At 36.2% G+C, this 26802-nt stretch overlaps 1 protein-coding gene across 3 annotated transcripts in view; it reads right to left on the reverse strand.

Moving 5' to 3' along the window:
- The window catches only part of snx29.L (sorting nexin 29 L homeolog), a 290583-nt gene that overhangs the window by 75663 nt on the left and 188118 nt on the right, over window positions 1-26802 (reverse strand). For all 3 annotated transcript variants that reach the window (XM_018236316.2, XM_041575891.1, XM_018236317.2), the window contains exon 19: window positions 13315-13455. In XM_018236316.2, the coding sequence (XP_018091805.1) occupies window positions 13315-13455 (141 nt within the window). The remainder of the gene's footprint in view (window positions 1-13314; window positions 13456-26802) is intronic.

Raw genomic sequence — 26802 nt, forward strand, 5'->3', positions numbered from 1 at the left:
CCCTTAAGACATTCAGTCAATGTTTTTTTTTCTAACATTTTCAAGAGATTTAGTTCAGTGTTTGCTCTCTAATAAAATATTTAACACAAGCAGAGGGAGGAGGTGATACATAAAACATTAGCTGTGTGTTACGCAGCCTGCAAATTTTTGTAGAAGAACTTCTCAGCTGAACATTAGCAGAATGCTCTGTCTTCTGAAAAGAGCCTATATTCCACCAGTAGTACTTTAATTGCATAGGTTTCAAGGGGATTATTCACACTGATGTTGCAAGAGTTCTTTTATTATATATTGTATTATGAATAATGATGTTTGGCTTACAGAAAAGAATAAACTTCATTGGTTAGGTCTAAATTAGAGATTAAGGGGGGCACAGGAACTGTAAGAAGGTTTGTCCAATCTAAGGGGTGGGGGGAATGGAATTCAAATCAGAGATATCCAACTGTTGACCATCAGCTGTCATAAAATGCTGGAAGTTGAATTTCAGCAGCAACCGGATAGCTGCAACTGTTCAAAACCATAGTGTTAGGCAGTGACACCATTGATTTTTTGGGCCCGATCAAATACATCACTGTTATACATTAAAGGGGTGATTCACCTTCAGTTAACTTTTAGTATGTTATAGAATCTCAAATTCTAAGAAACTTTTCAGTTGGTCTTAATTTTTTATTATAGATCAACCCTCGATATTCAACTGTCGAAGTTAAATCCTTCGACTTCGAATATTGAAGTCGAAGGATTTAACTTCGACAGTTGAATATCGAGGGTTGATCTATAATAAAAAACCTTCGAAGTCGAAGGATTTAGCGCTATTCGTTCGATCGTTCGATTAAATCATTCGATTCGGAGGATTTTAATCCATAGATCGAACTATTTTTCTTCGACCAAAAAAAGCTAGCTAAGCCTATGGGGACCTTCCCCATAGGCTAACATTGACTTCGGTAGCTTTTAGGTGGCGAACTAGGGGGTCGAAGTTTTTTCTTAAAGTGACAGTACTTCGACTATCGAATGGTCGAATAGTCGAACGATTTTTAGTTTGAATCGTTCGTTTCGAAGTCGTAATCGAAAGTCGAAGTAGCCTATTTGATGGTGGAATAGCCAAAAAAAACATTCGAAATTCGAAGTTTTTTTTATTCATTCCTTTACTCGAGCTAAGTAAATGGGCCCCGTAGTGTTGGTGCATTACTAATTAAATGAATTTTGCAGCATAGTTCTGCCCCTCTGCTTCAATTTTACTTTTTTGTTACTCCTGTTCATATCCCAGTCTCTTTTTTAAATCAATGCATGGTTTCTAGGGTAATTTGGACCCTAGCAACCAGATGCTGACATTGCAAAGTGGTGAGCTGCTGAATAAAAAGCTACTGTAAATAACTCAAAAACCACAAATAATAAAAAATGAAAACCATTAGCAAATTGTCTCACAATATCACTCTCTACATCACACAAAGGGGGTTAATTACTAAACTACAATCGGGCTTTTTGGGGCAAAACTCAAAATTTCAAGATTTATTAAAGCCTAATGCAGCAAAAAGCCTAATGCAGCAAAAAGCCTGAATCTGAAAATTCACCATCTCAGACCTGCTGAGGTTGTGTATAAGTCAGTGGCAGAAGTCCATGTCCTATTTGGAAGTTTCTGTGGTCTGCGCTGGAATTAGCCCGAAAATCCGATCTTTTCCGAACAATTCTGGCATTTCAGGAAAAAGCCTCATAAAAATCATGCAATTTGAGTTTGCACTCGCTATATAATAAATATGGTCAATTCAGGGATTCTAGTTTGGTCAGGCTTTTTTATTTAAAAAATCAGAAAATTTGGGATTTTAGTAACTAACCCTCTTTTAAAGTTTATTTAAAGGTGAGCAAACCCATTAAACCCATCACTAGCACTGGTTTTAGAATTTTGTTGGGAAAAAACAATACATTTAAGAAGGATAATGCTGGAGACAGTAGCAGAACAAGAGCACCAGCTCCAACAGTGCTTAATTCTGCAAAACCAAAGTAAAAGCCCAAGAAACTGAATCACGTAGCATTGCCATTGGACTTTGTAATTATACTGTACATGCTTTTGTGTGGGTTTTATTGAGAAATATCCTGTAGAATGATGGCACAGACAATCCTAGGGTTTCATTAGTGAATCTCATTGTTCCACCATTGTTCCTAAAGCTAGTGAAAGATAACACAAGTGGTGCAATTAAACCCATGCAAACTGGCCGAATGTTTCAATTAAATCTGACATTCCAGAGCAGGGCTCATTTACTGTTAACGAAATGCAAGTGAAAAGCACGAAGAGACACAAAAAAATACATAAGGGCACATTCACTTACTCTACCTTGATGCAGCGTTCACAGTGCAATTTCTAGTGCAATGTATTTTTCCTGCAAAGCCTTTTCCCAGAATTCTTGCAACAATGTGGGTGCTTCCCTTTGTGCCACTGTGCTGTGTCTACCACAATTGTGGCCAATTCGGAAAGATAGACACTTCATTGAAAATTCAGTAAGGTTATGTCTGATATCTACCATGTCTGCTTGGCATTTCTAGTGTTTGCCATGCAAGTGTCATCCACATGTGATTCTTTAGGTACAAGTGTGCTGCACCTATTGATGTAGAGAGCAAAAGGAATCATGGAGTTACTGGTGGGAGTAGCCCCAGGGGTTTTCCAACCCTGAACAGATCAGACAATGTTCTGCTCTACAGCAATTGTACGAAAATTATGTCCGACAAAAGCTGGTTACAGTCTCCCACTAATTTCATCGGCAGTACATGCAGAGATATTATCGGTAGCCGACAGGAATTTTATAACCTGTCCGATCGAAAAATGCAGATTTACGGTCGCTGGCATAACTTCACTTCACTTTTTTTTAACTTTTACTTTTTCAGGGTGATAGGCTGCAAAAGAGCATAGATTTTTTTGGGGTACCCCCTACATTTCCTAACATATGACACATAAACTATACACTGGGCTCATGTTTAGGGCAATATAACAACTCTATTTTATTTTATTAAGGTTTCCCGGGCTTGTGTAATGTAAAGTATTTTCTGCAACATATACGTCCATTGAACTTTAATTTCCCGCCGTATGCAAATTAGGCAACGCTACAGCAACTTTGCTTCGCTGGGGGCAGTAACGCTAACAAAACTTAGTCAGCGTTCAGCGCCCTGGATGCAACTTCGGATTTTAGTGAATTAGCATTGTCCTGGCGAATCTACGCCTGGAGAATTGTTGCTCTGTGTGCGAAGCTGTCGCTGGCCAATTTTTTGATTTTTGATTTTTACAGAGAAAAATGAAAATCATTTAAAAAAATGTAATTGCTTAAAGGCTATGGGAGATGGCCTTCCTGTAAATCTGAGCTTTCTGTATAACAGGGTTCCCAATAAGGAATCTCATATCTGTATTAAGCACTTGCAAAAGTATGCGTTAATGCCTAAATATACCTTGTGTGTGTACTAACAGACCAATGCTGTGCGTGTCAGTTCACACTGACTTCACAGCAGAAATAAGATCAGTGTTTTATATCCCAGCACAGATACACTGGCAGAAAAAACACCTGCTCTGACACGGCCCTTAGGATAATTCTTTTGATGATATGATTGTCTTTTTAAAATATCCTACATTTTTAATTCTCTCTTTAACTTTTAGCCTATGTTGATTGCCCCTTTTATTTCACAGTATATATGAGTGTGATAGTGTGATAAGAACCCTGTGCAATGTGAATGATGTATAATCTCTATAAAGAGCTGTGGAATGTGACTATGCTGTATATGAAATAATAAAAAAATGCAACAATACAGAGAGAAAAGCAAAGAAAGGGACAAGTAGATAAAGATGTAGTTGGTGCAAATGGAAAGAGAGAGAATTGACATGTATACAAAATACTAGGGGGTCATCAGTGATGCCAGGCATATATATAATAATAATAATAATAATATATATATATATATATATATATATATATCACGTTCCAATGAGTATCTGCACTCCAATGCACTCTGGTATAGCTTCTCCAGCTGGGGTGCACGGTTAAAATATATGCATTTGAATTCTCTGAAGAACCAGCACTCCCGTATATAAAAATATCAGTTTTTATCAGTTTTTGTTTCTGGAACGTAACAGAAATAAAAACTGATATTTTTATATACGGGAGTGCTGGTTCTTCAGAGAATTCAAATAAATATATATAATATATATATATATATATATATATATATATATATATATAAATACTGTATATACACGCACATATATTATACTGTACATACACACATATTATACTATCATACTATACATACACGCCATATACTATACATACACACACAAATATATATTATACACACACAAATATACAGGTATATATTTTACTGTACATACACTCATATATTTATTATACTGTTTGCAATGTAGAGTTCCAGAATTCAAAATCATAAATAGAGAATAACGGGGTTTAAAAAAAAAATAATAAAAAAAGGACATCTAACACACCAAGGAGAGCTACATATCAGAAGTACAAGAAAATAAAGCGATGATGCAGAAAATCCTTGGTGTTTGTACTCCGCGTTTGATGGATTTATTAAGCAGAAATGATTTGCTGTCCTCTCACCAACTACACACGCAGCGGCCTGAAGGTGTGAACAAGCTCAGAGTATGTCAAGTGACTATTTCCCAATTAATTAAGTGAAATATACAAGTCACTGCAATGACAGTCCCTGTTCCATCAGCGAGTGTTTCCACGTGTTTACACTACAGAGAAGCAATATCCATTACACTGCAACAAGACAAGGATATACTGGTAGTAAATGCAGCATAATAATACAGTATAGGGTGCATTATAAAGTTTTAATTCCCTACACTCCTAGGTTTTGGAAACAGCATCAGTTCAATGGCTACACAATCACTGCACCTCCGCCCCCAGATCAGATATGAGCCCAATATATATATATATATATATATATATATATATATATATATATATACATCCCACAGACAGAAAAAAAAGGTGCAAGAGGTGATGACCAGAATGACATTGGGGCAGATAGAGCTATAGATCCAGGCTCCTCTGCAATAGTAAGCTAATCAATAAGACAAAGTTCAATGTACAGGAAGTAAAAGGATGGAATAATACTACTATAATGTTGATTATTTGCTTAAAATTAGCCTAGTTTTCCAGGTGAGAGTGTATTGAAAGAGTGCTTATGCTAATATGTCTAAGGGGTTGATTTACTAACATTAGGATTCCTAGTCTTGTCACAAATCTTATTCCTGTTTTTTCAAAAAGTTTCTCTAAAACACTAAACTTTAACGGGGGAATGTAATAAACATCGCTCACGGAAAAACTATTCGCAATGCGAAAAGTTATGCCTTTGCGCGAACAAATTTTGCTTTGTGCGAATTTAATATAGCTTTTTGCGAGCCCGGAAACTGTTTAGCGACCACTTCCGACAGTGAAAGACCGTTTGCGAATTTTATAGTTTGCGCCAATGCGCAGTCAATGTAATAAAACTGCTTACTGAAAAAGACGTTATGTTTGCTCCAAAAGATTACGACACCTTCAAGCACTTCTTATGTGTGCGCAATTATAATTCGCAATGCGCAATTAAAATTCGCAATGCAATAACAGTTTCAGGAACAATATTACATTGCGAGATGTGGATTTTTAGTCTTATTGGTGTGAATTGTTTTGCTCTTTGCGACTTTTATTACATTCCCCTGCATGATTTGTAAGTGTAAAAAACACAAAAAACTCTCCATTTTTATTCATTAAGACTTTTAGAGGTTTTTGGATTTTTTTTACTAGTAATCATCCAATAAACTAGAGGTTTTGGAGGTTTTGATATTTTTTAGCCCACCATTCAGCTATCTGTTAAATTTTTCTGTTCATAATGGGCAGAATTATTAAGGATCAAATTGTGTTTTCCATGAAAAATTCAAGTTTTCAAGGTTATTATTTTGTCAAAAATAATTTTTTTCCGGTTAAAAAAATTTTAATTCTTCAAGCTTTTTTGTAAAAATGAATTTTCGAGATTTATTATACCCCGACCCTGGAAATTGCTTGAATACAAAAATACACCATCTAAAACCTGTTGAGGTCATGTAGGAGTCAATGGCAGAGGTCCCTCGAACCATTTGAAGAAGTTAATAGCCTTCATGATATTCAAGATTTTTTTGGAGGGTTTGCCTGAAAACTCAAGCAATTCAAGAGATTTTAGTTTTTTTCCAGCGAAAACTCATTCAATTCGAGTTTTCAGGTTGGTAAACCTGAACTCTCTGATTTCGAGTTGTGAGTTCATTCGAGGTATAAAAAATTCTAAAATGTAACATTTGAACCTTTAAATAACCCCATTTATATTGAGATATTTTAATGAATTACATTTCTGGGTTCAGAGAAAAGGAGTTTATTTGTGGTTTTAACCTCGAAAATCACTAAAATGAGAAAGCTGATAAATATGCCTCTGAATGTAGATGATTTATATTTCCATTAAGATTGTTCTGAATGTCACTTCCCTTCCCAAAAATAGGGGTTGTTCTCACACTGGTAGCAGGGCTTGCTTTTTATCTGGTATTTAAATGAAACATTTTTTTACTAATATGACCAAACCAACCAGATAATTAATAACCCAACAGAACAATTGTTCTGATGCAATATTTTTTAATGCCAATAGTCTTTGCGTTTGTCACGTATAATGGCTGATTTTGCAATAAATTTCTATGCAGAATTTTGCTCATCGGACAGTAAATCAGTAATATCTAATGCACAATTGTATTTATCAGAATTATCTATGCAGAATGTTGCTCATTGGAGAGTAAATCAGTAATATCTAATGCACAATTGTATTTATCAGAGTTACATAAATTAACCCAAATTATATTCCACTGTTGTTTTTCCTATATTTCTTGTAATGTTGTTTCCCAAGGCCTAAAACATCAACAGGTCAACCAGTTAGTGGAGGGGTGTAAGCTTGCCATTGGAACTGGTGGGACCAGGGGTACATGTCCCAGACCATCAACATAGGGAGGAACACAGGAAACAATAAAATATATAATAGGCCTAAAGCCTTAAGTGCTCTTAGCTGGCACAAAATGCATAAGGCTGTTCTTGTAATAATGAAAACATGCAAAATAAACTAAACATTATGCTTGAACTTTTGGTCTGGATTTGTGCCAGCCTGCTTATATTCTTTCCCATGGATAAAGACAATATTTAATTTCATGGCAGTATGAAATATGTGGCCTCCTTTATCTGAAATCCGAGGGTAGTCTTTTCAGTGAGAAACATTTTAGGAGAATCCACAGACTGATGTGCTTGGTACTTTCAATTCTAGGGTGATACTGTGAGACTGTTCATGAGGAATGGTGTAGTTAAATTATCATAACTGTTTTCTACTGTGAAGAGAATCCTACACTTAATAAAAACAAGATAGCTACCTTTCAATCAGGCAATACAGAAGTGCACAACTGAAACATTGAGCCCCAATAGATTAAAAGCTAGCAGAACAAAAGCTGAAAAGGTCCCCTGGATAAATTCAAAGCATAGACAGAAATATTTAAATGCTCTAAGCATGTGGCCTTGAGGCAGCAGGTCAGACGCTAGGAACAGCAGGTCAGTAAACAGATTCATTTTTCCATTTCAAATTTCAAGTGTCTGAAACAAATAATACACATGACAGGGAAACAAATATTTATTTCAAACAATTCTGCTAAGTAATCAGGAACATGTGCTGTGACCCTTGTGCAGCAGAACTGGTGAATAGTCAAAGGTTATTCACCCTGCTTTCTTAGTGGAGTAAGAGTCGAAATATTCGAGCATGGCTATTCAGTTTGACTTCATCCATTAAAGTGGTATAAAAATATTAAAACATAAGCTGGCCCATATGATAAAGCCTACTGCACGTATAGTCTTTATAGATTTGGGTTGCCCCTAGCCATTCTTGATGCCAATGTTATTAATAGGAAAGAAAGGCAATTTATATAAGAAGGCAGGTATTTTTTTACATAAATGGTGGCAGCCCTAGTATTAGATGGATAGAAACATCCTGACAAAGGGAGGTTTGTGCCCCCTGAACCAATTGGCCACAATAAAAGGAGTCAGCTCTCCATCTGCATAAAAAAGTGTGTATGTGATTCCTAAAAGTATCTTCTATTGCTGAACTGACTTTGTTGTGTACTGAGATCTGCACCACCAGTGCAGAGATTTATGAAGTGTTGTGGGAAGTGCAGCAATAACCTTTATTGGATAACTGTTTCCCACACATAAAAAGTACAATGAAACTCATGACATTTAAATGTATTTTAAATAATTATTTTATATTTAAATGTATTTTAAGTAGAAGTAGAAGTTTATTGCCACAAAAATGCACCCATAGATTCTGATGTATAGTGTAAAAAAAGGTTGCGTGCAAATTTTTGCCTTTTCGCAAATTTCAGGCAAAGAAAAATGGGACAGATTTGCCCACAGTTGCTCTAAACAAAGTATAAAAAAAGTAAACAAAGCCATTTGCAAAAAAAAAAAAAACAACACAATGCTCAAAAGCTCTATGGATAGGTTTTATATTAAAGATTTCAAATTGTGGAGAAAAAAAGATGTAACTGTGGAACCATATACCGTAGTAACATCTGTAAGAGCAAACGTAAATGTTATTGCATATAAGCTGATCTAATACACAAAAGCTGAGTAAAAACTACTACAAACCTACTACAAAGTAAAAACTACAAACAGGTATTGGATCTGTTATCAAAAAACTCGTTATCCAGAAAGCTCCAAATTACAGAAAGGCCATCTCCCATAGACTCCATTGTATCCAAATAATCCTATTTTTTCAATATGATTACCTTTTTCCCACAAATGAGTGCTTTCTAAACTAAGGTATGTTGGGCTTAATGAAGTCGTTTGTACATGGATAGGAAACCGGCAACAGGATTGGCTACAGAGGGTGGTTGCTAATGGGACATTCTCTACTTGGAGAAAGGGTCTTAGTGGGGCTCGGGTTCACTTTTATTTAACTTGTTCATTAATGACTTAGGGGAGGGTGTTGTAAGTAATGTATCAGTGTTTGCAGATGACACAAAACTATACAGCCCAATTAATTCCATCCAGGATGTGGCATCCTTGCAACAGGATCTTGACAAACTGGCAATCTGGGCAGCTAAGTGGCAAATGAGATTCAATGTTGATAAATGTAAAGTCATGCACCTGGGATGTAAGAATATCCAAGCCACTTATACCCTTAATGGGACTGCACTAGGCAAATCCATAATGGAAAAGGACCTTTGAATCCTTGTAGATGATAAACTTGGCTGTAGCAAGCAATGTCAGTCAGCAGCATCAAGGGCAAATAAGGTCTTGAGCTGTATTAAAAGGGGCATAGAGTCACGGGAGGAGGGGGTCATTCTTCCACTGTATAGAGCACTTGTAAGGCCCCATCTAGAATATGCCGTACAGTCTTGGTCTCCATCACTCAAACAGGACATTATTTTATTAGAGAGGGTACAGAGAAGGGCAACTAAGCTGGTGAAAGGTATGGAAAATCTTAGCTATGAGGAAAGACTGGCCAAATTGGGGATGTTCACGCTGGAGAAGAGGCGCTTAAGGGGAGATATGATAACTATGTATAAATATATAAGGAGATCATATAATAATCTCTCTAATGCTTTATTTACCTGTAGGTCTTTCCAGCTGACACGAGGTCATCCATTCCAATTAGAAGAAAAGAGGTTCTGCCTAAATATTCGGAAGGGGTTTTTTACAGTGAGAGCTGTGAAGATGTGGAATTCTCTCCCTGAATCAGTTGTACAGGCTGATACATTAGATAGCTTTAAGAAGGGGTTGGATGGCTTTTTAGCAAGTGAGGGAATACAGGGTTATGGGAGATAGCTCATAGTACAAGTTGATCCAGGGACTAGTCCGATTGCCATTTCGGAGTCCGGAAGGAATTTTTTCCCCCTCTGAGGCAAATTGGAGAGGCTTCAGATGGGGTTTTTTTTTTTTTGCCTTCCTCTGGATTAACTAGCAGTTAGGCAAATTTAAAAACAAAAACCAAAAGGTTGAACTTGATGGATGTGTGTCTTTTTTCAACCTTACCAACTATGTTGCTATGTTAGTAGACTTAAGGTATGAAGATTTAAATTACGGAAATATCCATTTTATGAAAAATCCCAGGTGCCGAGCATTCTGGAGAAAATAACTTGGGGATTTCTATCTGCTGTTGTGTAAAAACAGTTACTGGTTTGTAAACCTGACATAAGCTCATTTGGAGTCCCTCTGTTTTTTTAGAGAATATAAGGAAATAATAGGGATTCAAGTCAGCATGATTTGATAACAGTTTGGATGTGCAGACCAAAAGAACAGAAATTTGTATGGGCAAACCATCTAAAACAGGCAATAGATGCTCCTGTTGAGGGAAAGTACTGTATGGCTACATGTCACGATTGTCATTTAAGATTTAGATTGAAGAACAATAGTCAGTCTTCTTTTTGTCAATTCATGTATTTATCTAAGTTGCTTCACAAGGCCAAGTGAAACTAGACACAACTAAGAAGGAGTTAATTTCCAAGTCTTGTTGTGTAATTGAAGAACACATACGAAGGTCAGTGTTTCTGATTATATCTAGTTTCATTTCAAGATTGCAATTGTATTTGACTCTGTTTAGAAATGTATATTTTTGTACTTTTTTTTCACAATTGAATGATGTTGATGTTTCAAAAGCAGAGGTATAATTTTATTTCTGAATGGTAAAACACAAGGACTGGATGTGCGTACAGTATATCAACATATATCATTTGATCAAGACGGTTCTATGACAGGTCATTCGGCTCTGTTACATTGGAAACCCATTGACACATCAGAATGAGGCTCTCTTTGAACCATGAACCAAAGCCAATGTGTACCACTGCTGTTATGTCTTTCTTCAGAACCTGTTCTTCCCACAGAAGATTACAGGATAAAGTTACTGTTCTGGGATTTGGAAGTACAATGCATAAGACATGTTGGAGTTCTTTCCAACCAAGCAGAGCCACAGTCTAAGATTTCCATTAAAATGTACAAAGTGGTTTGTCTGTGATAGATATTAACTAAAATACATAAATAAAATAAATGATAAAATTTGTTTCCTTTTGAACCAAAAATAGGCAGATAAAAAATGCCATGCTGTGATGGATGACACGGTTTTGGTAAGTACATTTATTTCCAAAATTCTGTATTAATTCTATATTCTCCCAGTTTATATCCTGGAGCCATTACCTCCCTTTTCTATAGTATAGATAACAATATCTCTTCTGCAGAATATTTGTCTGCCTAATTTATCACTCTATCTATTATATTGCAAGTCAATTACAAGATCTTGTTCCTTGATTTTTATGAATATTTATGGCTCATCACCAACTCCAACAACTTTCCTAATATCACCTTACAGGTCTTAAATCAAGGCACCCCCGGGGAGTCCAACCATTTGCATTTTATCAGATATTTTTGAGGGATTTGTTAAGATATTAGCCCTACTAGAAAAAGCAAAGATAATAAAAAGCTCTTTGTCTATAAGACAATAAGGCCCTATAAATAATAACATAATGTGTCTTTTGGTTCTAGCCATCTTTGGATTCTAGAACATTCTTGATTTTTTAGAATTTGGTCTTTCTTAATTCTTTTTTCTAAAATGCACTCAAACATAAGTAAGAAGTGTAAATGTACAATATTTAATATTGCATATTATCTTTTAAATTAAATGTATTAATTATTACATGAAATTTATGAATTAAACTAAGAGTGAACTCTGTGCCTAGGCTGCTCTATCTACACATGTTCTAACATATTGATCAACCAGGAAGGCAATTTTGTATTGCAGTGTTACATATCTAAGTATGTCCTTAACTTTCATACAACAACGATATACTGTATCACCATTATCTATCGTTTCTAGTTATTGTTGATAAGGCTTAGTTGACTAATGTGTGGTTTGGGCCTCAAAATAAGTAAGCAACTAGTCATGGCCAGATCCTCAGTTACTGGTTATGTGCCCCTTAAAGCATTCTAGCACCATATTTTCTAACCAAATTAATGCTAAAGTATGAGAAAAAAAGTCTCTCACTCTTACATGGTTTCTACTGACTAGTGAGAAAATATAATATAGTTAAATAATGAAGTGTTTTGTAATCTTCCTTTTGACTCATTTAGCAGTATCCAAGAGAAAGTCCAAAGAGTTGGTTTTCCTGTATCACAATTAATATTATTACTTTAGGAGTTTTTTTGTGCTAATTTCCAGTATCCCTATTTCTAATGTTAATTTCAAAGCTATATTAAGAGATTTTTTGTGCTAATGTTCCTGTATCCGCATTTCTAATGTTAATTTCGGAGACTGTGCGTGTTTGCTGGAAAAACAGAGAATAGAAATGCCTGTTTGCATTCAAACTGGGGTTGTTAAAGTCATAAAAATATCCATAATTTGCTTTTATTGCAGAGATATTTTCAATTCTGCTGTCTTTGGATTTTGTCTCAAGAAAAACATATTTTAGAAAACCATACTCTTCTGTTTGTCTGTCTGTCTATGCATTGGTTTATCGGAGCCAGTAAACACAAAGATTATTTTTAACACAAAGCAACAACATTTTGCCTCTGTACAATAAAGGGTGTGCATGTCAACCAAATTACATACTAATAATCACACATTAAGTAAAGGCCCTGTGCCCTAGAGCTTACAGTCTAAAGGGTACAAGAAATAATTTGCCATAGGCACTGCTTCTTTATAATCAGAATGCTGACTGGCTTGAGAGAATCTTATTTGCAGTTTTTTGTCTAGTGATGATGATGTCAAGTGGATGATGTCTAACACCATGCTGTGGGCAGCAGCCAAAGAGCACTTAAAAAGTAGTAATTATATCTTAGCAAGCCAAAGGGAATATAAAAAGAACGATGGGATGTGTTAAATGTGCAATTACTGCTAAGGAGCCAAATAGAAAGGTCAAAGTGACAATTACAACAAAATACAGGCTCACCAATAACTATTATTCCTTACAAATTAGTGACAGTCACACAGCTGTAATCCCTTTCAGTCCCTTAAAGGTGCACTCAACATCTCACTGAGTGACACATCTCTACAAAATCTACAACTACATTTGAAAGATAACAAAATATGGATTTGCTGGAATGAGAGGATGCAGTAGATACCTAAGACACCTGCAGAAAAACAGTGTAGTGCCAGAGCTGTGTAATCTACAGTTGCAGTTCTGCAAATTTAACATTGCAAACAATAGCACAGACCAAAGAGCTAGCACAGAAAGGGTTAAATGGCATTTTCAATAATTTATTTAAAACTTAATATAGCATTGAGCATATGTACCTTGTTCCCGATAGCTTTTTTCGGTGGAAAATGAAACGTTCTGACTTGCGGATACTTGCTTTGCAATTTGTGGTGTAAACTCCGAAATTCGGCGTATCTCCGGTAAACATTCCATTCATCATCCTTAATCCTTATATATACCTGAAACATAAAAATTCAACTAAGTATAAATATTTAGGCTAAATTAAGCTTTGAAAGTCACTCAAATGCACCACTTTACATTTACAGGTATAGGATCTATTATATGGAATTATTGGGAACTGGGCTTCCTGGATAAGGAATATTTTTGTTATTTGCAACTTTACCTTGTCTGCTAGTCATTTAAACACTAAATACATTTGATAGGATTGTTTTGCCTCCGATATGGATTAATAAGCTTGAATCAAGGTACTGTTCTATTACTACAAATGGAGATGGCCTTCCCATAATTCAGAGCTGTCTGGATAATTGGTTTCCATTTAAACGATCCCATACCTGTACAATTACAATTTGCAAACATGTTCTGCAGACTTGAATACTTCGCACACTTGGATAAAAAACAGCAAGTAGGGCTTTTTATTCGATTTTGTGGTGATGAGAAAGTTGTATCTTTATTATACAGGAGGCTAATGGGAAGGTTACATACACAAGAAAATGCTTGTAAATAAAAGTAACAAACATTGACACTGGAAAACATATATTCATAATTAATATAACTGCCAGAAGCTTGTATTTTAGCATTATGTGCCCTAACATATAACATTATTGACCTAATACTTATTTACTTTATTACTCCTTCTTTATCATTATAGAGCTGGCAACGGTTGCATATCGGCATATATTGTATGCTTGCTTGTTTAGACTCAACAAGAAGGAAAATACATATATACTGTAAGTGCAAAAATGTGAGTGTTTGTGGCTTCTTTCAACGGGTGTAGTTTAAAGGCAAGAGGGATGTGGCCTCAATAAAAGTTTATGCACAGCACTATGCACAGTCCATTGCTTCACTCTGTCTCCAGATTTCTTTTTAAATATTTGGTTAATTCTAGCAATTATTTTAAATTACAATGTTACAAATTATTTATTTATTAGTTAATTATTTCAATTACAAAGTTGTTTTAATGTAGAATTCTGTTTTTATCCCCCAATAAGAGCACAGGGGTGTGCAAAGCAGACAAAAAATATGAAGAAGGCAAGCAAAACCGACTTTATATTGTTAAGCCATAATGAACCTGTCATCTAAGAATTATATAGTGAATGAAGTCCCCCCTATTGTAAAAGATAAGGATATTATGTTACCAAGGAGTTCCATGAGCAGGTATGGGACCTGTCATTCAGAATGCTCAGGATAAAGAGTCTCTAATCTGGATCTGTATAAAAATCTAACATTAAATAAACCCAATAGGATTGTTTTACCTAAGTAAGGATTAATTATGGCTTGTTATGTTTGGATCAAGTACACGGTACTGTTTAAATATTACAAAGATTAATTTTAGAAAAAAATGGATTATTTGAATAAAATGGAGTCTGTGGGAGACTGCCTTTGCATAATTGGGAGCTTTCTAGATAACGGGTTTCCACATAATGTATCCCATACTTGTACTTTATGAATACAGCGTTGATATATTGTCCAGTGTTTTACAGAGATTATTCATTATTCACATCAGGCACTGCCCCATTTTAAAATCAGTGGTCTCTACTATGCCCACATACACTATGGGAAGTGCCACTGAGGGCCAACCAACACAAACACAAGAAGAACCATCAAACTCCTTGCAGATAGTGCCCTGGTACCAATTAATTATTTTCTTGTTCAAAAAGGTTAAGAAAATGTGTACACTGGCTCACTACTTGTAACTTGGGTGTCTTTTTTAAAAGCAATCCTACATATCGTAAGAGCTAAGAAGTTATAGCAACAGCTGAAGTGCCACAGGGTAACCATCACTGAAATAGATTTTCAAGCAAACATGCGATTTTAAACTCCATCATTTGATTGTCAATAAGCCCAGGCTGAGGCAAGGCTTTTAGCCTTTTTCCTTCATTCTTCACAATGTCGGAATACTGCTAAATCAATATTTCCAGATGAAAATGTCATGCAAATAAATGGATTTCATTTTAAGAAATGCAGTATGACTAAGGCATTGAAATATACAGCTTCTGCACAGCAACCCAACCAAAAAATTAGAGGGAATATGAACAAAAAACACAAGTTATAGGGGATCATTTACTAAAGAGCGAATTGTGCTTTTCTGATGAATTCACAGGGACATCGCTTATTTACTAAAAGATAAGCAACACACTTCACTAGCGAACTTTCATGCTTTTCACCAGGTGAATTTCTCACCCACAGATTAACAGATCCACCACTAACCACTCCCCATTTTACAGATACACTCTCAGTGAATATATAAATAAATGCATAGGAAATTCCATGTATAAATACCCCCAGAACCCATAGTAGGATGGCACAGTGGCAATTTCATGTATAAATACCCTCAAAATTCATAGCAGGATGGCACAGTGTCAATTTCATGTATAAATACCCCAAAAATTCATATCAGGACGGTACAGTGTCAATTTCATGTATAAATACCCCAAAAATTCATATCAGGATGGTACAGTGTCAATTTCATGTATAAATACCCCAAAAATTCATATCAGGATGGTACAGTGGCAATTTCACGCCTATTTGGCACCACAACTGGCCAAGTTGCTTAGAGCACCGGGCCCGGCACTGATAATACCCTCACAGCAGGATGATACAGTAGCAATTCAATGTATAATATTAAGAGTAAAATTCATAATGGCTAATTAAGGAAAGGAAATGCAGACAAAGTAAATAAACACTAAGTTAGGATTAACAAAGCTGAGTAATTTTTTCTGAATCTTATCAACATTTTCTCTGTACTGACAGCCATGGGGGAAGAGGGGAAACGGCAGTGAGCCACTAGGATTTCTAATTTGTCAGCTAAGTCCTCATAGGCAGGAACACAGTTCTTTCCCCCACCCCCTCCCCAGCAGAACCCAGTGTGAGGCGGGAAATTCATTCTGCCATTCTCTGCATAACTTTGCTGCCGCAGCTCTTCTGCTTCCGGGTTCTTCTACTTCCTTTACTGCCACCTGCTTGTACTTTCCTACCTGTAAAAAGATGCATTGCGGGCCCTGATTTTATTCTGCACAGGGATTTTTCTAAGTCACTTTGTCAGACGTGGATTCTCCATGGAGGTCAGTTCTCTAGGGGAACCAAAGTGCTGAAACAGGTTCGATTGGTCAGTGAACCTCAATCTAAATTGCCATGAAATCCACAATAGTTTAGGGCTGCAACTTTGGAATCCTGGGTTCGACACATTCTGAGTTTTGGTGAATGCCAAGATGGACTATTTCCAAGAACACAGCAGTCATGCAAAGACAATACAAAAAAGTAAGAAAGCATATTGGAAGACCAATCCCTTGTTATTCTGGCATCAAACAATCCAATATAACATAGATTTAACTCTACCATCTGAACACTTCATTTGGTATTTTTGTAACACCGCAGGGGCCTAATGAAAGCTGGCATGTATCTACTATTTTACAAAATAAAGAGAATTCACAGCATCTGCAAACTGCTTGACTGCGGGGTTTGCCAAAGACACTCTTATCCTTCTTTGTGTTCAGGTGAGTACAAGTTGTAAACAATTAGTCAGTGCCTTCCCTGCTAGCTGTAGAATCTCTACCTTATAATTAACAGATGCTTTTTAAAGATTTCTAAACTAATTGTTTCAGATCAAAGACCACAAGTCAATTTACCCTTCTGTATCACATAGGTCTACAAAGACTTGGCAAAGTATTTTCTCAACAGATTTTTTCTTCTTGTCTATAACTAATTAACTGGTTTCCGCCAACTCTGTCCCTGCTCTGTCTACACCTGCTTTAACAACTCAACAACATTCTGCTAAACCACTACCTATATGTAGACATGAATGGATTTTGTAAACGAGAAGAAAAAGTGAAACTCAGAAAAGCACAAATAATATATCCCAAAGCAAATAACAATTCTTACAAGAGGTTTCAATTTTATTAGTGCAGGAAACACACATTTGCATGACAAATGTATGGCCCCATGTGCCATAAAACAAATTCAGCTTAAAATAGGCAATGCTTATATCAAGCCAGTAATATAAAACTCAATATTGTATTCAAAGTGTTTGTGAACAGAAACATCTCGGGACCTGGGGGTTCCAGATAATGGATCTTTCTGTTTCATACCTTAAGTCTATTAGAAAATCATGTAAACATTAAATAAACCCAATAGGCTACTTTGGCTTCCAATAAGGATTAATTATATCTTAGTTGGGATCAAGTACAAGGCACTGTTTTATTATTACAGAGAAAAAGGAAATATTTTTTTCAAAATTGTATTATTTGGATAAAATGGAGTCTGTGGGAAATGGTTGTTCTGTAATTCAGAGCTTTCTGGATAACAGATTTCAGGATTACTGGATCCATTCCTATTATGTAAAAGGAAAACTGTGAAAATTCTAAAAAATATCCCTTGTGGTTAATGTCATAGCTGGGGAGCAGCAGTGCTGCCTTCAAAGACCCTTACCCATATCACTAATGGAACACTGCAGAGACATTGTCCATTAAAGAGATACTAACACCAGAAATTAAAACTTTTCCTTTCATCTATCATGACATTTTCTTTGCATGCTATTTATACTTTTGCTATAAAAGTATTTGCCTGATGCTTTTACATTACCTATCTGATTCCCCATGTTCCTCTATGAGGGCGGCTGCCATATTTTTGCAGCAGTAGTCTGTTAGCATTAGAAACTCAAAACAAGAGACTGGGAAGGAACAGTCAGGTTTAGGAACTTCAAGTAACAATTACTTACAAAAACAAACCAATCAGCAAAAAAAATTCAACATGACCTAAAGGTTACTCAGTGTACATGTATTTTGTATAAAGAGCTTACCTAGAACTCTATCTAACTGAAGCCACTAGCCTACAAACACATCATCTGCAATAGTGTAAATAATGAGCCATTTTTAATGTACTCAATAAGTAAATTGCTATATGAAATAATGATGACTTCATTATAAAATCTTATAGATATAGACATAGATACAATATGTCATGTATAGTACATTAAAAGACTTACAGATCTAAGACCTAACTAAATGGAACCTCTATAAACTGATGTGTGTATCTAGCAGGCCTACTTATAAAAAAGGGTTTATTTATACTTCTAATAAACGTAATTTTTTTTTTTTTAAAAAAAAGCCAAATGTAAGCAATTTTATTAAATATAAAAAAACTTGATTGAACAAACACATGGAAAAAAACTCACATACCTCAAAGTCTTGAACTCAAATTTAATAGTTTAAAATTTGCCTAGGACAGCTCGCATTGACTTCCACATGACCTCACAAGCTTTTAGATGCCAAAGTTTTACTTTCTATTTTTTGAACTGAATAAATACTAGATGTAACAAACTTACCCTGGTGGTATAGTGGGCCACGTGGTGCCTCTTTCTTCTAGTCGCCAGTTTCCTATGGCGCTCAAGGCACGCACTTCTGCAATTCACACTCCTGCATAATGTTAGACCCATTGTTAGGTCTAACTTGTTAGTATCTGGGTGCAATTTCTGTCTTGTTTGATTCCGGTTTTGATCCTGCTTGCCTGACTATTCTGAACTCTGCCAATCTTGACCCTTGCCTGCCTGACTACTCTTTGAATGCTGCCTGTACCGACCCCAGCCTATCTGACCTTGTTTGAACTCCACCTGTACCGACCTCTGCCTGCCTGATAACACTTTTTGTCTACTCCTTGAACTGTTGACTTCCATCCAAAACACTTGCTTTACTGCTATCAAGTTAAGACCTGGCGGCATCTGAGTAGCCTATGAGGACCCTAGGCACAAATCTAACATTTTGGAGTTGTTACAGCTTTGACTATTTTACTTTTTGGGTAGCTTTAGTGGCTCTGTGTCTTTATAAAGCTTTTTGATCTCTTTATTCCACCATGCAAGGTTTAGTTTTATGTTGGATAGATTTATTTCTTAGTACTTTATTTGTTAATTTGACTACCGTATATACTCGAGTATAAGCCAAGTTTTTCAGCATCCAAAATGTGCTAAAAAAGTCTACCTCGGCTTATACTCGAGTCAGCGGGCAGTAGCTGAGATTGCAGTTTTTAATCATTCCTATACCAACAGTTCGCTTGGGGAGAGACTGCAATATCACACAGCGCCATCTGTTGGTTATTTGAAAGAATAACAGTGACTGCAATATCACACAGCACCCTCTGTTGGTTATATAAAAGAATAACAATGCACCCTCTGTTGGTTATATGAAAGAATAACAGTGACTGCAATATCACACAGCGCCATCTGTTGGTTATATGAAAGAATAACAGTGACTGCAAACTCACACAGCGCCCTCTGTTGGTTATATGAAAGTACAGTGCACTCTCTGTTGGTTATATGAAAGAATAACAGTGACTGCAATATCACACAGCGCCATCTGTTGGTTATATGAAAGAATAACAGTGCGCCCTCTGTTGGTTATATGAAAGAATAACAGTGCACCCTCTGTTGGTTATATGAAAGAATAACAGTAACTGCAATATCACACAGCGCCATCTGTTGGTTATATGAAAGAATAACAGTGCGCCCTCTGTTGGTTATATGAAAGATTAACAGTGACTACAATATCACACAGCACCCTCTGTTGGTTATATGAAAGAATAACAGTGACTGCAATATCACACAGCATCCTCTGTTGGTTATATGAAGGAATAACAGTGACTGCAATATCACACAGCGCCCTTTGTTGGTTATATGAAAGAATAACAGTGACTGCAATATCACACAGCGCCCTCTGTTGGTTATATGAAAGAATAACAGTGACTGCAATATCACACAGCACCCTCTGTTGGTTATACGAAAGATTAACAGTGATGGCAATATCACACATCACCCTCTGCACATGGTAGTGGGACAGTGGGACAAAACAGTAATCCGTTTGGCAATTCTCTGTCACCATCAACTTTGCAAAGAAGTCCGGTTGAATTAAAAATGCCTGTGATGTTTGATATTATCTCAACTGTAATGGTTTCTACTACTATATTATGTTGTTGTTTACTCAAAAACTACCATCTATATTTTATATAATTAGTACTAGCTTACAAACACAGGCACAACTAATAATACATCTGACCACTAACAGATAATATCTGGGTGCTTGGTATCCCACATTAAAATAAATAAACCATGATATATGAATAATATATATATAATATAGACAGTGGGACGACTCAGATCTCTTTGGCAGCTGCGGTTGTTAGACAAGTAACAAACAAGACCATTTATTACATTATTTATTACATTACTCCCTTATAAGTATTTAAAGACATGTTGAGTGCTGTACTTCATGGGACTATATATAACGCATATATACAGTATACATAAATACCTACAAGTATATACATACATACATAAATACACACATAAGAACGTGTAGCAGAATTGCTGAGAATGTGTATAATGCATGGTAACTAAGTTAACATTCTATTTTCAGTATGTGCTAATAAGCACCTGTACCCCCCAACACTTTAATAAATCATTTGTTAAGCAATAGAACTGCATTTTCTTCCTAAAAACATGTCAAAACTGCAGATTAATTACACATTTACAATTCCCATCTAATTAAAGGTTAAGTGTAAGTACTGCCACTCCAGGCCTTGTTAGATCCAGCCAAATCTCAGCTGTATTATTTCTGCATTTCCGTCTAAAGAAGCCAATCAAGCTAAGCTGTATTTAATCTCTTTACTACCCGGGGGCTTACTCTGCAAAGCATAGCAGATGCCTCTGGCACAAATGGAGACTTCAGCAAGTATTTGTAGCATTCTCTTTGACTTCCTATGTATCTGTCATGCCAACCCAGAGATCTGCAATAGCAATTTATGTTTTGCTGTGCCCACCAAGATATTTCTCAGCCATGTCCACATGCAGCCGGCAGTTGCATAAATGATTCATAAATACCTTGTACAATACTTTATGCCTACACAGTGTTCCAATTAACATGGGTTTTATGACTTGCAAAGCAGTGGCACCTTATCTCTTGCTACATTTCCTGTACTAATTAGAGATTGGTTCGAATACCACAAAAGGCAATTTTCAAATGTTTTGGAAAACACTGTCCCACGATCTACACTGAATGCAAAGATAGGGTCCAAGGACCACTCAATCTGCAAATGATACATTTTCTATGATCTGCTTCACTGCAAGCTAATATATAAACCCATTCTATGCTAAACGTAAACTCTTATGAGCTGGGTACTAACAGCATATTTTTTAATTGGCACCTTGCTCAGTGGCAAAAAAAAAGCTTGATGAGTCACCATATTATCCACAATGCTCGGGACCTTGGATATTCAAGATAAGGGGTCTTTCTATAATATAGATCTCCATGCCTTAAATCTTCTAAAACTAGTTTTAACAATAAATAAACACAACTGGACTGTTATGCTTCAAATAATGATTCATAATATCTGAGTTGGGATCATGTACAAGCTACTGTTTTATTATTATAGAAAAAAAGCAAATAATTTTTAAAAATGTGAATTATTTGAATAAAATGGAGTCTATGGGAGATGTCCTTTCTGTAATTCGGAGCTTTCTGGATATCAGGCTTCAGGATAAGGGATCCCATACCTGTATATATTTAAAGCAGAAGGAAAGGCTTTCTGCATTTGGGGGTGCCAAATGTTATGCACCCCCAAGCCAGAAGAGCATCGCTCCGTGGTGCTCACTGGTATAACCCCTGGCCGGTACAGTTTTCTGCTGATAGGAGCACTAGCCCAGGGTTTCAGATGAGTCAGTACAATCACTTGGGGATGCCTAACATTTGGCACCCCCAAGTGCACGAAGCCTTTCCTTCTCCTTTAATAAGAGAATACGTTAGGATAAGGTAGGGGTCTTAAGAAAGTCTTCAGCAAGACCATGTAAGGGACATTGAGTCAGCTGCAGGATATACAGTCGTCAATTTGGTGCCACTAATCTGCACATGACACATTTGTGTATTAAGATGGCATTTTGTCTCCTGGGAAACGGCACTTCTATTGGTTCATTATTAGTTTATATTCCTTGCTCTTTGCAAAGATTCCACCAATCATCAGCTGCAGGGACAAAAAGGGATTACAGATAGATAGCTCTACACGTACACAAAAGGGAAAACCTGCCGTAATTAAAATGATTACGATTGCATAGACAATAAGGCAGATTCAATTAAATGAGAAAGAGGTTTAATCTTGGCTTAAGCTTTAATGGTTTAAGCTTTAAACTGGCCATAGATGTAAAGATTTTTAAAAGATCCGATCGTCATCGTCAGACCACGATTATCTCGAAACGATCGTATGATCGTACGAATTGTCCATCAACTAAAAAGACCATTTGCCAGGAAGGCAACAAAGGGGAGCTGCCTGCTTGTCCCTGCAAACATAGATAGATTGCACTGGGGCCAATAAAGATTTTTTAACCTGGCAGATCAATTTCCTGACATATGTCCGACGAAAAATCGTAAGATGTATGATCGTTCGAATCCCACTAACCGCACGATAATCTGACGGATTGGTTTCTTTTTTTTTTTTATTACATATGTCTTTAAGCAAAAAATGAAAATTTGATTTAACTCACTTCTTTTTTTTAACCTTGTTTTACACCATTGCTTAGTACAGGTATGGGATCAGTTATTCAGTCACTCGTTATCCAGAAAGCTCCAAATCACAGAAAGGCATTATCCCATAGATTCCATTATAATCAAATAATCCAAATTTTTACAAATGATTTCCCTTTTCTCTGTAATAATAAAAAAGTACCTTGTACTAAGAAACTAAGATATAATTAATCCTTTTTGGAAGCAAAACCAGCCTATTGGGTCTATTTAATATTTACTTGCTTTTCTAGTAGACTTAAGGTATGAAGATCCAAATTACAGAAATAACCATTATCCAGAAAACACCAGGTCCCAAGCATTCTGGATACAAGGTCTCATAGCTGTACGAAAATGATTATTCGGTCCCCAAGGGTCATATTTATAAATCAATGTAAAAAATTTTATACCTAAAAAAACAGAGCAAAGGTCTATTAATCAAGACCCACTGTAGTCCTTACATGTGGCATAAAGCTGATTGAGATCAAGTAATGAATATAAAGTAATAATATAATGCATCATTATAAAGGTTGCGTGGTTAATTTAGACCAGATAGATAACAGCATTATTGTATACCTCTCCAGACCTGGTGTTGTTCAAGGCCAAAACAAATACAAGGAATTGGCAGCACTCCCAATTGTAGTATAAAACCGCCTTTATTCTTTCATGTATATCATGGCAGCAGCAAAGTTTCGGACATACAATGGTCCTTTTTCAAGCTTTCAAGCTTCTTTGCCAGCTTGAAAAAGGACCATATATCATTGCTTAATGATATAGTAGATCCCAATGGTTCCAATTTAGGCAGGAAAATATGCAGGGTTTCAGGTGAATTAGAAGTGTGGCTGGTTATAACTGGGCATGTCTGGGGGCTTTTTATATTCAGTTGTTGGTACATGTTAAACAACTGTTTTTATTTCAATAAAATCCAAGACAATATGGGTCTACTGCAGTTATTAAACACAAAATTAATTATTTTTAAGATAAATAACAGATTCCCATTCCTGCTTAATGGGTATAAGATTTCATTAAACTCTGAACCTTCTGCTTTACATCTATTGACTTAAATTGGTATGTATTAGCTGCCCTAGACAGATTTATTACCCACAGAACAAGTATAAGTTAAGCATTGTCTGATGATCAGCCTTAATATAGAACATTAATAGAGATGATCTGTCATGCGGTACAGACCATTAAATGCAAAATTGCTGTCACAGGTAGCTGTTCCTAAGATAGCTCAGAATTTGTGCAAAGCTTCAGTTTCCAGAGCCTGTACCAGTGACAGCACTTGAATAAATGGCATGTGGCTCCTAGCCCCTTACAACACATATCAGCTAGTAATGAGTGGGTTGTTTAAGCTGCTTCAGATCACAAGCATAGGTTAGAAACATTTACACTCCTATAACCTTGGATAATATTAACATATTGAATTTTGGCAGTAGCAGGATCTCATCCCATTACATAAATACATCTCTATAGAGAAATACTTTATGACTTTTTTGTTTTTGTTTTGCAGTGCCTTGTTACACTGAATACTATATCAACAGTCGGAGGACTACATTGATCAGCAGAAATTAAAAAGCATTTTAAGAACCTAAAAAGTACCTGGGATTTTGACTGCTCCACTGGGGCAACACTCGCTTTATCCTCTTAGGATTCTGAACACGAGTTTTCAGTAGGGTGTTGTTTCACCGCACAAAAATGCGTAGGCGATATCTGATCTAATGCTGCCCTCTGGGTTTCTTGTGCCCGCAGAAGCAGAAAACAATGTGGAATGCAGAAGAAATAGATTTTTCTGTGTTTTCAACTTGTGTTCGTTCCTCTAGGTAAAGTCCGGCTGAACAAACTGATCAATAATTACTTGGTTTGCCAGAAGGTGCAAGGCATAAAACAGCACCTTATTACAAAGACATATTTATTTGTCCACGAGTCAGAACCAAAGGATTTTGTGTAGAATGCTTCCTCACTCAGTTTCATGTATAGAATTACCTATATAACAGAGGAAGGATAGAACAAAACTTTAAGCTTGGGACAGCTCAATCCAGTGGTCTGTATGGGGCGATACATCAATATCTGAATTATTATTTTATATATGATTTATATTTATTTATCTAAAATTGAGTAATGTGTTATTCTCCCCAAGGTCTGTTACTGAAATGCTGAGCCCTTTTTATAATCATTCGAATATCAGGCCCACGTGTGTGGTGCCATATTCGTTTTCTAATAAATTATGAAAAATGTCTTCTTTGTTTTCAGAGTGCCGCCTGAAATGTCAAACTCTCGCTCTTTAATGAAAAAAAAGTCACTGCAAGCAACCCTACCAGTAGGCAAATCATTGTGTAATTTCATTTTATCTTACCCACAGCCTTAATACAAGTGTTGTTATTTTTAAAAGATAAAAGACCAGTTCCATTCACATAAAACAAACTTCAGAAATAAACTACAAGTTAGCAATTGCTTTTCAGTATACAATGTCTACTAATAACTCTGCTTATTAGGCACAACCATTCAGGTATAATATAGTCCTAAACCATTTTAAGATCTGGGTTGAGAAGCAAAGAATGTGAGCTACAAGACCTCCATATCAGGAACCTCCAAAGAGGCTGTCAGCTTCAACAGATACTAGACTGAGAACATGGCAAAATGTTGAGTCATGGTAGACAAAACCGGATGAGACCTTTACTGTGTCATGTTCCAGTAGGAATAAAAAATGAATGTAGTAAACACATTGCAATACACAAACATACAAGTGAACTTTACTGTGTTGACAACTATCAACAATAAATGAGAATGCAAAAAAACAAGTGCATGCAGGACAAATGCAAGATTAGTAGAAGCAGAAAGGTGACAAAGGTCTATAGGATATGAGGAAATGGCAAAACTGTTTCTAACTCACATAAATCAGATTACTTCACCTAAGACCTTCTTAATTCTATGATAACAATCTACGCCAATTAAGATGCACAAACATCAGATTTAGGAAAACAAATGGAAACCTAAGGTCTAATAGAAGTTTTGTGCAAGGATTGTATTTGTTGACTAAACGGTGGTGATAGTGCCATGCAGGGCCCAAAGCAGTGGAAAGGTGGGCCCATTTAGGATAAAATGTAAGAATGAAAACTAGTTTTCTATCTAGAATATTTCTGGAACTATAAGGGGCACATTTACTCTGGGTCAAAGTGAATTCAAAGTGAATTTTCGAATTCAAAAACTTCTAATTTTGAAGTAAGTTTTGGGTACTTCGACCATCGAATAGGCCAAATTCAATTCAAAGTGAAAATGCTTCAACTATTCGACCATTCAAAAATGGAAGTACTGACTCTTTAAAAACTTCGACTTTGACACTTCACCACCTTAAACCTGCCGAATTGCTATGTTAGCCTATGGGGACCTCCTAGAACCCATAGCCAGTATTTGGCTAAGTTTTGAGAAGTCGTGCGATTAAATCGTTCGATTCAAAGTACGATCGAAGTATGATCGTACGATCTTAAAAATCCTTCGACTACGAATGTCGGACTAGCCTATTCAATGGTCGAATTTCAAAGTTTTTTTCACTTTGAAATTTGACCATTGATAAATCTGCCCCTAAGTGTTAGAATACCTGTCGGCATCTGAGTAGCGGAGGGCTCCTCCTGAAGCAAAAGGCAGCTGTTATAGGCATAGGAGTGAGCCGTGACCAGAAACTTGGCGTGTGTTCTGGGTTTTGAGATACCAAATGTGACAATAAAATAGTGACTGTTAAAATGTTTTTTTTTTGTAAACTGAAGTAACACAACCAATCGTTTACTTTCAAAGAGGAGCTTGAAGACCACTGGT

The sequence above is a fragment of the Xenopus laevis genome, chromosome 9_10L (genome assembly GCF_017654675.1).
Source record: "Xenopus laevis strain J_2021 chromosome 9_10L, Xenopus_laevis_v10.1, whole genome shotgun sequence".
NCBI lineage: Eukaryota > Metazoa > Chordata > Amphibia > Anura > Pipidae > Xenopus > Xenopus laevis.